Below are 12,357 nucleotides of genomic sequence, written 5' to 3' on the forward strand. Positions count from 1 at the left end.
CTCTTGGCTAGATTTTTTGTAAACTCCTTTATCTCTACATAGATACCTGGCTATTATGACTTCAGATCACCACAGCATTTCAGAAAAAAAAAAAAAAGTTATTGATTATGTAGCTAAGAAAAATCTAATAAAGTAGAAACTATTTGAATCATTTTCCTCAAAATACTTTACTTAGATTTAGGGAAAAAAGAGAAGCAAGTTCTTACAAAGGAGGTAAAACTACTTTCCATCAAGATTCAAAAATTAATCAGAAGCCTCTTCTCATTCTTGGTGTGAAGCGCACTAGGGATGAAATTTCTGTCTCAACAGCATTTTACACTGTTAACAATTAGGGATGTTTATTTCAGGATTTACACTGAGATAGCTAAATTGGTTAATTTTAAGATAATACAAACTCAAAACTAGTGTTTTAGTTACATTAATAGAAATATACTTTATTTATGAACGTAAATATTTAGAAAGGGAACATGACCTGCACTAATTTCAAAATTAAATATAATTATAAAACATGCCAACCAATTGGAGAAGGGGCATAACCCACTCAATTGCTCTAGTACTACAGGTCTGTGGCAAAAAAAAATTGTAATACTTTTATAATGCCACCACCATGTGAAGACAACAACTTGTCCCTCTTATAGACCCAGGCAGACCATATACAGGTACTGTTCTTGTCAGGTGCCTGCTACCCTGCCTTCTGTTCAGCCCACATACAGACACATGCAAATACTCCTTGACAATAAGGGCAGCTCACTAACTCTAAATCCTTGGTGAAGAATAGCTGGAATTCATCAGTTTAATTTTACACAAAAGTAAATGAAAAGCATTTCTGCTACTGACTATGCAAACCACTGGCACGGAGGCAGTACAAAACCAGCTGAGAGCTGTAGCACTGTAAACTTTTACACCTATTTCCAAAGTAACTCTGTCTTTATCCCTTTCAGACCACCAGCAGAGCATTTACATAGACTATTTATGGAGCAAGTAAACTACCAGCTTTGCTTGAATTAAAAAAACAAAAACAAAAGAATACCAAATTCTGACACATAAGGGGATTTTGTTTTCTTGCTAGTTCTTAACAAACCACTTCAATACAACCCTGTTTGCCATATAACATTGTCTGCTATATCACAGCACAGTAAACACAACATGCAGTAAAACAAAACCAGCATGTACCACCTACTCCAGTTTTGGTGTTGGTTTTGTGAAGAACTCATTGTAAAGCTGGTGCTCATCCTGGCATACATGGACCATAAAGGCACAACCGCTCCGTACCTGTATTCACAGAAATAAAATTAAATTGTTTTCCTGGCACCTAGCACAGGAGTTATTACAGATATTATTGTATATTTTATCATGATATTATATATTGTATTATCATTAATACTACAGTTCTGGTTAAATGGAAGCTTTGCAAAGTTAAAAATTGAGATCAACTATAAAATTAAGGATTGAAAAAATGTCACTAACCAAATAAAAGTTCATTGTGCAATTTCTGTCCCTTTTTGGTTCTGATGAAATTTAAGTAACCACATTTTATGCTCTTCTGTGAGGCTGGTAGTAGTTTTACTAAGTATTAGTAAAATTTTAATGATCCAAAACCACAAACAAAAGTGACAATTCTGCAGGTAAGCAACTATTAAATAAGTACATTTTACTTGGGAGAGGAGGGGATTAAAACATAACAAAAACCCCACAACACACAATTACTTTACCTACCAGAGCACAATGATCTCTGTTGTTCTGACTGGTTAATTCTGTAACAGTGCTAGCGATACTTGGACTAAGCAAAAGCTCCCTCTGGTCAAGGTAGCATTGATGGATTTCATTGAGAACTTGTTGATATCTAGAAAAGAAATTAAAACAGTAACTGCATCCCAAAGCTCATTTTCTATTAAACATAAAATTAATACTAACACCCTATTTTAGGGTAATAAATTCAATTTTTAAAACTTCCTTTTGAACAAATGATGTGTTAAACAGTACTTAAAAGAATTAAAAGATTTTCAAAACTTAGAATTGAAAATGAACTGTGTAGACATACTCACTCTGGCATTTTTTCAGATCTTTGCTCTACTTGTTCAATAAGTGTCTACTCAATAAACAAAAAAAAAGTATTATCAGTAAACAATTTTTCTACTAATTGGAAAACAGTTTTCAGTATTTTTCCTATGGACACAATATGCAATCTTTGGACATTCACACTTGCACAGTATGCAATCCTTGCATTCACACTACTAACCAATTCAAACCCCATTTTCATAGTTTCCTTTTCAACAATTAGTTACCACCCTACTTACTCTGACTTTGGGAGCAGCTGCTCTGAACTTTACATAAAACAGCGTGAAGGCATTGTCAGAATTTGGCACAGCTGAAGGATCCTGAAAGAAGAGATGAGTAATGGGGTTAAAAAGAAAAACACTGTATTTGGCTTCTAATAGTTAACGTCTGAAATAGTAGGCTCTGAAACAGGGTACCGATTCTTTATGCTTCTACTGACAGTAGAACAGCACTTTGCCATTTTTTACCTAGAAAAGCTTTCTCGTTTCAGAACTCTGATAAAGCCAGATGGAAGAATAGGAAACCCAAACAAAAGTTTCAACCAACAGTCTGCAGCAAAAGTAATGTTTTCAATAATTATGCCATTCAAGGTCAGGTCGGACAGAGCCTTGGTCAACATGGTCTAGTGTGAGGTACCCCTGCACATGGCAGGGGGGTTGGAACTAGATGATCTTAAAGGTCCTTTCCAACCCTAACCATTCTATGATTCTTCATTAGAGACAACAATTTTCTTTGGATCTGATACAGATTGTGGCTCCTTAATCTGTAGTACTAAAATGGAAAAAAAATTCCCTTTTACATGCCAGCAAAAGTGAGTCCCAGTATGGAGAAGCTAAGTTTCAGCTCACATTCAAGCTTCAATTGGAACGTCAAGTTTTGAGGCAGTTACCCCTCGGACTCCCAAGCTTAACCAGGCAGACCCCTTGGACTTAAAGCACTAATGAAGCAGAGCAGAGACCCAGCTTAGCCACCAGGCTTTTTTCCTCTTATCCCCATTGATGACAGAATGAAAAGCAGATGTCCTTCCCTTGAAACAAGGTGGGGACACAAAAACTCTTCTGCCTTCCCCACCTATTTTCAGCCCTTTGAGCATCCTGATCATCTTTCTACAAATACAGATCAAATCCCCAAATACTCACATGTGAGAACCAACAAAGAACATGAAGATCTCATCAGTCCCTTTCCAGTCCTGACAAGACCTCTTGTGTTGCAATAGGAAATCTCAATGCTTGATCACAACTAAAGACCACTGGTCCACTACTGCATATCCAGATCTAATGCCTGCTTTCATGTCAGAAAGCAGACATTAGATATTTGAGAGAAATGTGCAAAACATCCACAAAATCCCCACGTAGATGGGAAAGAGGTCATCTGAATCCTAAGAGAGGTCTTCTCCCTGACTGAAAACTGCAAAGCAGCAATTCAAATCACTTCTTTCTGTAGACGTGCTTATTATGAGAGATGTTCAATTCTGCTTGAATTCAGCTTCATCATCAATATCCATTGGCATCAAACCATACTATGTTGCTTTCTTTAGTTTTGTACCAAACATGAAAAATGTTTCACGCCATTTAACAAGGATCATCACTCCAGGAGTATCCTTCACAAGTTTCCAGTAAGATTGTCTAAAGTCCCCTTCCTTTATGTCTGTCAGTTCTCAATTCTAGCATCTTTGTATTTCACTGATTATCCCTCACAACAAGCCTGCCTGTAACAGGACTGAGCATGAGGCACAGAACAATTAATTGGAGAAAAAAAAAAGGGGGTAGACACTTCCCTCTGCTTTCTCTTCTGCCAAAATACTGCAGCATGAGACTACTAACATTTTAATGAAAACAAAAAAACCTCCCTATGCACCTTTATGCCTAAATCACACTGGAGTGAGTGGGAGTAAAGCACCCAACTCTTCCCTGTGACTCTCTAACTTCTCTGTCAACACTTTAAAACTAACCAAAAGATACCGCCAAAACTGGTAGGAACCTGTCACAGCTATTCTCTGCAGCTACACAAACCTTTCAAAAATATTTAGATGACCAAGAACACCCAAAAATACTTCCTGGAATATAATACTGACTCATGCCATAAGTTAGACTTGTGCTTTAACAGTTTTCATCCTATGACACCCAGCTCTTGTATACTTTAAGTACTCCCTGCAACTTCTCTGTCTCTAACTACCCAACTCCAAAACAGATCCCACAGTACCTATCTTTCTCTTGTGCAGCCTCCCCATCTGGCAACAGAGACAGCAGCATGCACTAGAGCTGATTCAGTGCACAAACTGGTTCAGGAAAGCATGCTCTCTGGCCTGCTGGTTGATGCCCCCCCTTACAGTCATTTATCCACCTCTGGCCTTCACTGAGGTTACCGTCTACCTACCTCATCACCCACTTCTCCATCTTCAATTTCCAGGACTTTTTAATTACTACTATTTTAAAATCTTTTGGATCACTAGTTCTCTGACAGATTCCATTGGATCTTGGCCAATCTACACAAACACTGTGGAAAAGGACTGACGTGTTTTCAAACAAAACTGCTGGCACCACCCAGCCTCCAGGAAATAAAAAGAGAAGAAAGCTGTACAGTGTTACAACAGACATTTCAGGACAGCTCGAGTTACCACTTACTGATTCACCTTACCCTTTTCATTAACTGGCTTGTGAGGTTCTGCAATGTATTCACAGTGTAAGTCTTGATAAGGTGCATAGCTTTAGAAAGGCATTGTTTAAACTTTATCAAATATACAGGATAATCTTTAAAATTTGGCTGAAAGAAATAAAAAATCCACTTTAATTATGAACAATAAAAGTAAAAAATTATCAATACTTAAAATACTCTTTTTACTAGCTAGAAATGTAGCAGTTTATAAAAATCAGCAGAATGTTAAATATATTCAGTAAATATTTAAGTTTATAAACCATCATAATTGCTTTCTTACTGTATTTAGCAGACAGGACATTTTGAGGGGTAGGGGAGAGGGAACACCACAAAAATAGTATGAATACATAATTTTGAAGCTATTAAAATTTAACCAAAACCAATACAGCATTACTTACATGCGATGAAATATATGCAATACAATCATCAAGCTTAGCCAGCATGGGAATGAATCCTTCACTGTTCACGGACAGCGTAGGGGAATTCAATTTCTTTGGAAAACAAGACAAAGCATCACTGTAAGGAACCCAAGTAACTTAGTGCTGGCGATAAACTTCAAAACATGGGTACACCTTCATTTTCTAAGACTATTAACAGTGAAATAATACTTACTGTGTTGATGTTTTCCAGCTCATTAAAATAAGAAAGTTTCTGCTGGATGTTTTCAGCCAGGTCAACTAGTTCTGACTATTAAAAAACAAATAAATAAAAGAAAATCAGCAACCCAGCAAGTAGCTCAAATATATATATTTTATATGTATATAAATATATATATATTACTCAGCCTCCCTTTCAGCTCTCAGCACACACCAGTGTTAACTAGCTCTAGGTAATCTGAAACTAAATAAAAGATGCAGAATACAGCAGTGTTCTCTTGCTCTCTCTTACCAGAGAAAGAAACATTACTCTCAATAGTGTATTTAAAAGCACACATTTTTTACATGTTGGTCAGCATTCCACAGATAACACTGCATAAAAACAGCAGTGCTGTCATCAGTGTTATAGAGAACTGTAGAAATCCTGTATTTCAGGATTGGAGTCTTAAGAAGTTCGTCCTTATCCAGTCATGCTAAAAAGACATGTTTATTATACTGTTGGAGCAGTTTATGAGGAAAGTGTCTGGGAAATAAGCTTGTCATTTAGATCCTTCTTCTTGCAATAATCATCTCAAAATACTTCTGCATTTTATATGAATTATTAATCTCGAAGTCTGCACTTGTCAGGCATCAGTTACAAAAGCTCCTCTAACTGGCTATCCTTCTTGATTACAGTGTACACCAACACACAGTCAACATTTTACTGCACAGAGCCTGACAGCCCAGCTGCAGATGAAACACACCAAAAATGAGGTCCAAAGCAAACAGAGGGATTGTCATCACAGCTCACAATTTTTCCCAGCCTGAGAATAAGCAAATTTAATTTATGGTATCTTCTAAGTTCCCAGTAATCCACCCATCAAAGATTACCTGCTCTTTCAAAAGCTGCTCACAGGCCTCATGCAGTGTTCCTGTTTTCGTGGACACAAAAAGATACTGTTTTTGCAGTGACTCCAAGTGCTGAAGGGCACTATTCACATCGTTCAAGATAGCATCACACTGCTCCTGAAAGCCAGACAAGTAATCCCTCATCTGTCTGGAAAAAGAGAATTAACAGATAACAGGAGTAAAATTTCACTTTCTCTATTTGCAAATTCAGCTGCCTATAGGGAACTGCAACTACCTTTCCCTCTCTAGGAATAAAAGACAACGTGCATAAAGCAAGAGTGCACAATAAGCAGATGCTTCATGACCTGCAGAAATAACAGAGCTATAGGGTTTGGAACAGTCACCACAGTAACTTCATTTCCCTAACATTCCTTATATCAAGCCTACCCAGAAAGCAGCAGCATGCACCACAGCTAGTCTAGAGCATATGAAGCCTGTCTAAATGGACAGCACAAACACAGTGACTACTGCTTCACTACTGTCATCAGCCAAATTCTGCCTGCCTTGCTTCTAATTGTGGTGTTAATTTGGGTCACCTCTTCTATACAATTTTCAGTTTCCATTTAGAAAACACTTTTATTTTCCTAAAGTAGCTGAAATTATCCAGAGGATTCAAAATTTACTATGAGGACTGAAAGAGGTTTAAATGAAATAGATCCAGTATCTAATGTCACCCAGTTTGTCTAAGGCTCAATGCAGATATAAACTCTAAATGATCACTAAATACATGCCAACCATTCAGCCTGACCAAAACATCATTTAACTTAATTGCTCTTGGATGTCAGCTAAAACTTATGAGTTCTACTTTACCACATATAAAGCACCAGTTCTCTGTAGTCATGTGCAACCCTTTAGTGTACAACAGGAAAAGAAATTATTAATTTTCCCCCTCCTCCTCTGGCCTTCCTACAAACCATTCCAAGTCCATGGCACACTTAAGTACCTTTGTGTGCTATTACAAACATGTCAACTGACAAAATGCAACGGTGCTACTCTTTTTAGCTTGTTAATGATATGATCATTGGCTTAGTTTATGCCTAAACCTCTGCTTTTAAGAAACATCATGTCCTTAAACGTCAGAGCAAGAGAATAAGAGACAGACCAAAGAAAAGCAGATTAAAACAGAAGAGGGGAATACAGCAGCATCTCCTTGTGGCCAAGGGCAAATTTGTAAAGTCTCAAAGCACAAGCCAGTTTCCATAAAAGCCATCAGCAGCTTTGGTTAAGCCATTCACCTGTACTTCAGACTCTTGAGGAGTAACTGTGCAAGTCAGTGGGAAAGGGTTCTTCTGAGCCTGACAGAAAAGTCAGTTTGACAAAAACAGCTGGGAATGCCAAGTCTCAAAATCGGAGTTGAGCAAAGTGTCAAGGAATGAAGGGAATGCATATACAGAATCACAGCCATAGTCACTGGGGAACCAAAAGGCGAGAGCATAAATGACTACCAACCACACCTGCTTACAGAGTCTCACCCTCAGAGGATGCCATTTTAATAGCAGCAGCAGTAGTAGTTGAAAAGGCATATGAAAGCTCTTAGATTGCTTTTGTCTACAGCCCTGTCTATAAGCCAAACTAATATAAATCTGTTTTATTATACTGGGCAGTTCAGAAAGAAATCTGCATCCCTTTTGACTTCTCTGCCACAAAGGCAATAGCCTTCAGGTTGGGAGTGGGGCATGTTGCCTTGGAAAGCTTCAGCTGTTCCAAAGCATTCCCCCATTCCCTGCCAGCTGAACTCAAATGTGTGCTAACATTATATGGACGAGATTAAGCCCTTCAAGGTTTTAACTGCTTACAGTGAAAGGAACTGAGGAAGAACAAGTACCTGTACTTGGCACCTTCGTCTTGATCCATCTGTGTTTGTACCTGAGCAAACCAGGAGAAGAACTAGAAGAGATTTTATGGTGTGAAAACTACAGACATCACATGAAGTCAAGTAAAAATAAAATCAGATCTACGAAATTAAGATGAGCTTTTGTTAAAAATAAGAGCTGTTTCAGAACTTAATAATTAATCAAGGAAACAAACTGTAACTCTTTGTTTTAGGTTACTTCCAACTGAAACATATTCTATTCCCTTGCTAAATTAAAATGGAAAAGACTAATTTCATCTGTTTTTATCTGCATGAGAACAAGGCTGTCACGTTGAAATAGGAGGGAGAGGGCACAAAGATTCTTTCATATTATGAGCAACACCACCTTACTGAAGGGGTGTCTTACTCTCACAAAAGACTCCACTCAAAATGGGAAAAGTATCTATCACTTAAGAGATCAGACTTAAGGATTTTTCCTCCAAGTTTCTTCATGCACCTTGAAAACATCCCCAAATATTTAATAAACCCACCAAAAGTTAGGCAAGAGACACAGAATCTCACAAATTCTCTGAAGAAGATTACTGCACCTTGGAGGTTCTTCAGCATCACTTACCTGCTGTGCTGTTTCAATTCTTTCATCCTCCATCCCCAGTACTGCAAACCCTTTCAAAAGGACATCCTCCGTGGATTCTGGCACTGCAGATGCCAGCGTAACAGCTAGCGACTGAGACGTCAGGCTGCACAGATCTTCAATTGGAAGCTGCTCACAAAAACCCACAAACTTTGTTAGAGAACTTACTAAGAATTAGTATATTCAGCTCTACTACAATAACAGAGGCCAAAGCCTCAACCTGAGAAAGTTACAGGCATCTACTTTTGAAGAAACAAATGCAATGAACATTTTATCTACCAATATAATACACCGACAACTACCGTATCTATATATTCAGAAGCACCTAACAACTGTTGTTTTTTTTTTTAGTTAAAGTTAGAAAATATTATACAGAATTTCATATAATTACACATTTGTGTAAAAAAAGAAACTGAATGTACATGAGGGTGGTGAGACACTGGAATGGGTTGCCCAAGGAAGTTGTGAATGGTGATTTTCCAGGCTGGGCTAGACAGAGCCTTGGGTGACACAGTTTAGTGTGACGTGTCCCTGCCCATGGCAGGGGGGTGGAACTTGATGATGTTAAGGTCCTTACAACCCTAACTGTTCAATGAGTCTATGTACGCAACATACTGATGAGCTACTATGTCAGGTTCTATACTCACAGAAATGCACCAGGAAAGTATTTGAGAACAGAAGAATTCAGAAAGCATGCAGAAGCAAAAAATAAATGCCATGTATGTTCTACACTGCATGGCAACACCACTGCACAGAAATTGTCAAGATGTTTTTACCAGATATTCAGAGATAAACCAAGACTTAATACTGCCACTATTCACAGTGTTTCATGTTCTTTCAAATGCAAGGTCCCGCACTTGGGTTGGGGCAATCCCAGGCACAAATACAGGCTGAGGGAGACTGGACTGAGAGCAGCCCTGAGAAGGACTTGGGGGTGTTGACTGATGAGAAGGTCCATATGACCCAGCAACATGCACTTGCAGCCCAGAAAGCCAACTGTATGAGGGCTGCATCACCAACAGCATGACCAGCAGGTCGAGGGAGGTGATTCTCCCCCTCTGCTCTCGTGAGACCCCGCCTGCAGTTCTGCATTCAGCTCTGGCGACCCCAACACAAGAGGGACGTGGACCTGTTGGAGCAAGTCCAGAGGAGGCCATGCAGATGCTCAGAAGGTTGGAGCACCTCTCCTATGGAGACAAGCTGAGAGAGTTGGGCTTTTCAGCCTGGAGAAGGATCTGTGGTGACCTTTCAGCACCCTCCTAGTACCTAAAGGGGACTTGCAAGAAATCTGGAGAAAGACATTTTATGGAGGGATGTAGGGATAAGACAAGACAGAATGGCTTTAAACTGAAAGATGGTAGAGCTCATTAGACATTAGGAAATATCTAAGCATATCTCTCTTCCCTCTCCTGGCCCCCAAAAGAGGCAGGATCCCTAGCTGGGAGCCAGGGTTTCTCTTGTGACTACTACTGAGGAAACAGTCACCAGAAAAACCCTTTTCCCTGAGGAAAAGACAAGTTCATCAGAGCCTGCTTTTTCAGAACAGCTAAGTCACCACTGTCCCAATCCACTTCAGCAGAGGCCAAGACCAGCTGAATTACTCAATGTCTTGGCATCCCTGTTGTCCTGTACAGCAAATACAGTACCTGCCTTCTTGCAAAGTTTGTTTGGATCCTTAAAAACCTGCTCTGATTGCAGCATAAGCTTCTACAATCATTTTGGATACCTGCCAATATTTACTTGAGTACAGATACATACAACTTACACAAAAAAACAGACCAGGAAGCATGAAATGAAACAGGTGCATTTCAGGGAGGAACTGTTTTACCCCCTTCTCTTTTGTTATTTTGACCTTTCAGACACTTGACGAGAGCCAACTTTTTGATTTTATGGCACTGTATCTAGTTCACTGTACCTAGGAACACTGTTCCTGTTCAAATACAAAACCTCCCATGAAAAACATAGTTAATGAATGCAAACATTTCGCTCCACTTCCCTTTACAGACAAAGGAGTACTCATCAATAATCATCAGTCTAATGTTTTATAACTGAAGAGAAGACCATGTCTTCCATGGTAATAACAAATTATTAAGCTTTTGCCACTATTCCTGCCTTTTATGTCTTGCTCAATCATCTGTAAGTGGTACTTGGAAATAACACTAGTGCCAGCAGCTATGTATTGATCAGGACCAAATTAAGAGAACCAAAACTATTATTAGGAAGAGTTCTCCACTACGAGGGTGGTGAGGCACTGGCACAGGTTGCTCAGAGAAGCTGTGGCTGCCCCATCTCTGCCTGTGTTCAAGGCCAGGCTGGACGGGGCTTTGAGCAACCTCGTCTAGTGGAAGGTACCCCTGCCCATGGCAGGAGGTTGGAACTAAACGAGCCTTAAGGTTCCTTCCAACATAAACCGTTCCGTGATTCTATGAAAGCCACAGAAGATCACGATGGTAGCTCTATTTCAGCAGAAAAAATTCCGATGAACCGATGTAAGCTATAAGGCTAGGCAAGGAAATCCCTGTGGATTTTAGGCTGAAAGCTTTGATCGCTGCCTACCAGCCCCTGCCAGGCAGGACGGGCGCCCGCACCGCGGCAGGAGGCCCTTGTTGGAAGGACGAATCCTCCCGGGGGCCGGGGAAGCGCAGTGAGGGGAACGCCGGGTGCCCTGCGGCCTGACACCCAGCAGGAACGCAAACCTCTGCTGAGCCCCGTGGTCACCGGCGGGCAGCGGCAGCCTCGTAAGCACCCCCGGCCGCCTGGCGACGTGGCACTGAGGCGCCGCCCGCTCCCCGCCCGCCCGCTCGCTCTCCAGCCGGGCAGCGTCGCCGCCTCACCTCGGGCGGCACCGGCAAGTTCTCTGCCGCCGCCTTCAGCTCCAGCACCGAGTCGGTCTGTCGGTCGCTGAGCGGCGCGGCGGGCTGTGGGCGGCGGTCCCACAGGCTCAAGCGGTCCAGCACGTCCCTTCCCGCCGGCTCCGCGGGCGGCAGCTCCGCCATGCTGGCGGGGAAGGGGTGAGCGGCCGCCGGGCCGGGAGCGGGGCTGGGCGCGGCGGAACACCGCGGCAGCGCTTCCGGGGAGGCACAGCGCGGCCCCTCCGCGTCGCGTGACAGCAGCGTCATTGGGGGGGAAAAGTGCGTCAGCGAGCATCAGCTGGCCGGGACGGCGCCCCCTGCCGGCGGGGAGGAGCGAAGGGGCTGCCGCCTCCCCGGGCTTGGCCAGCGCACGGCTGCGGCCGCCCTCCCGCTGACCGGGACTGAGGGACACCGGCGGCGGCCTGGAGAAAGGAGGGGCGGGCGGGTGCTCGTCCTCCCCATACCCAGGGGCTTTCCTTCCCGAGGCCGCAGGACAGCCCTAGCGATGGCTCCTTGCTCCAGGCAACCCACGCTCCTCCTGGGCGTCAGCTCCCCACCCCAAACAAAATCACCTCTGAGTTGAAGAGCTTAAGGCACTGCCTGCAACAATCACCTTCAGCTGAGATCCTGAACCAGTAGTTAAGGGTAGGAGACTGGAAATGTGAGAAGGACATGGAACTGCTGGACCAAGTCCAGAGGAGGCCCACGAGGATGATCAGGGGCTGGAGCACCACCCCTATGAAGATAGGCTGAGAAAGTTGGGGCTGTCCAGCCTGGAGAAGAGAAGGCTGCATGGAAACCTCATAGCAGCTTTCCAGTATCTGAAGGGGACCTAGAAGGTATTAGAGACCCTTCATCAGGTAA

The 12,357-nt window shown here is 42.0% G+C and overlaps 1 protein-coding gene across 1 annotated transcript in view; it reads right to left on the bottom strand.

Moving 5' to 3' along the window:
- COG3 (component of oligomeric golgi complex 3) overlaps positions 1 to 11,679 on the bottom strand; it is a 33,025-nt gene extending 21,346 nt beyond the window's left edge. Inside the window, exons 1-11 of the mRNA XM_062607379.1 lie at positions 11,476 to 11,679; positions 8,624 to 8,770; positions 8,023 to 8,084; positions 6,180 to 6,345; positions 5,326 to 5,400; positions 5,112 to 5,204; positions 4,696 to 4,821; positions 2,298 to 2,378; positions 2,046 to 2,089; positions 1,717 to 1,843; positions 1,181 to 1,272 (exon numbers count right to left, since the gene is read on the bottom strand). Of these exons, the coding sequence (XP_062463363.1) occupies positions 1,181 to 1,272; positions 1,717 to 1,843; positions 2,046 to 2,089; positions 2,298 to 2,378; positions 4,696 to 4,821; positions 5,112 to 5,204; positions 5,326 to 5,400; positions 6,180 to 6,345; positions 8,023 to 8,084; positions 8,624 to 8,770; positions 11,476 to 11,637 (1,175 nt within the window). The 5' untranslated portion in view covers positions 11,638 to 11,679. The remainder of the gene's footprint in view (positions 1 to 1,180; positions 1,273 to 1,716; positions 1,844 to 2,045; positions 2,090 to 2,297; positions 2,379 to 4,695; positions 4,822 to 5,111; positions 5,205 to 5,325; positions 5,401 to 6,179; positions 6,346 to 8,022; positions 8,085 to 8,623; positions 8,771 to 11,475) is intronic.
- Positions 11,680 to 12,357: the final 678 nt, after the last annotated feature.

The sequence above is a fragment of the Pezoporus occidentalis genome, unplaced genomic scaffold (assembly GCF_034315485.1).
Source record: "Pezoporus occidentalis ecotype Australia unplaced genomic scaffold, CSIRO_AGI_Poc_V1 ctg122, whole genome shotgun sequence".
NCBI lineage: Eukaryota > Metazoa > Chordata > Aves > Psittaciformes > Psittacidae > Pezoporus > Pezoporus occidentalis.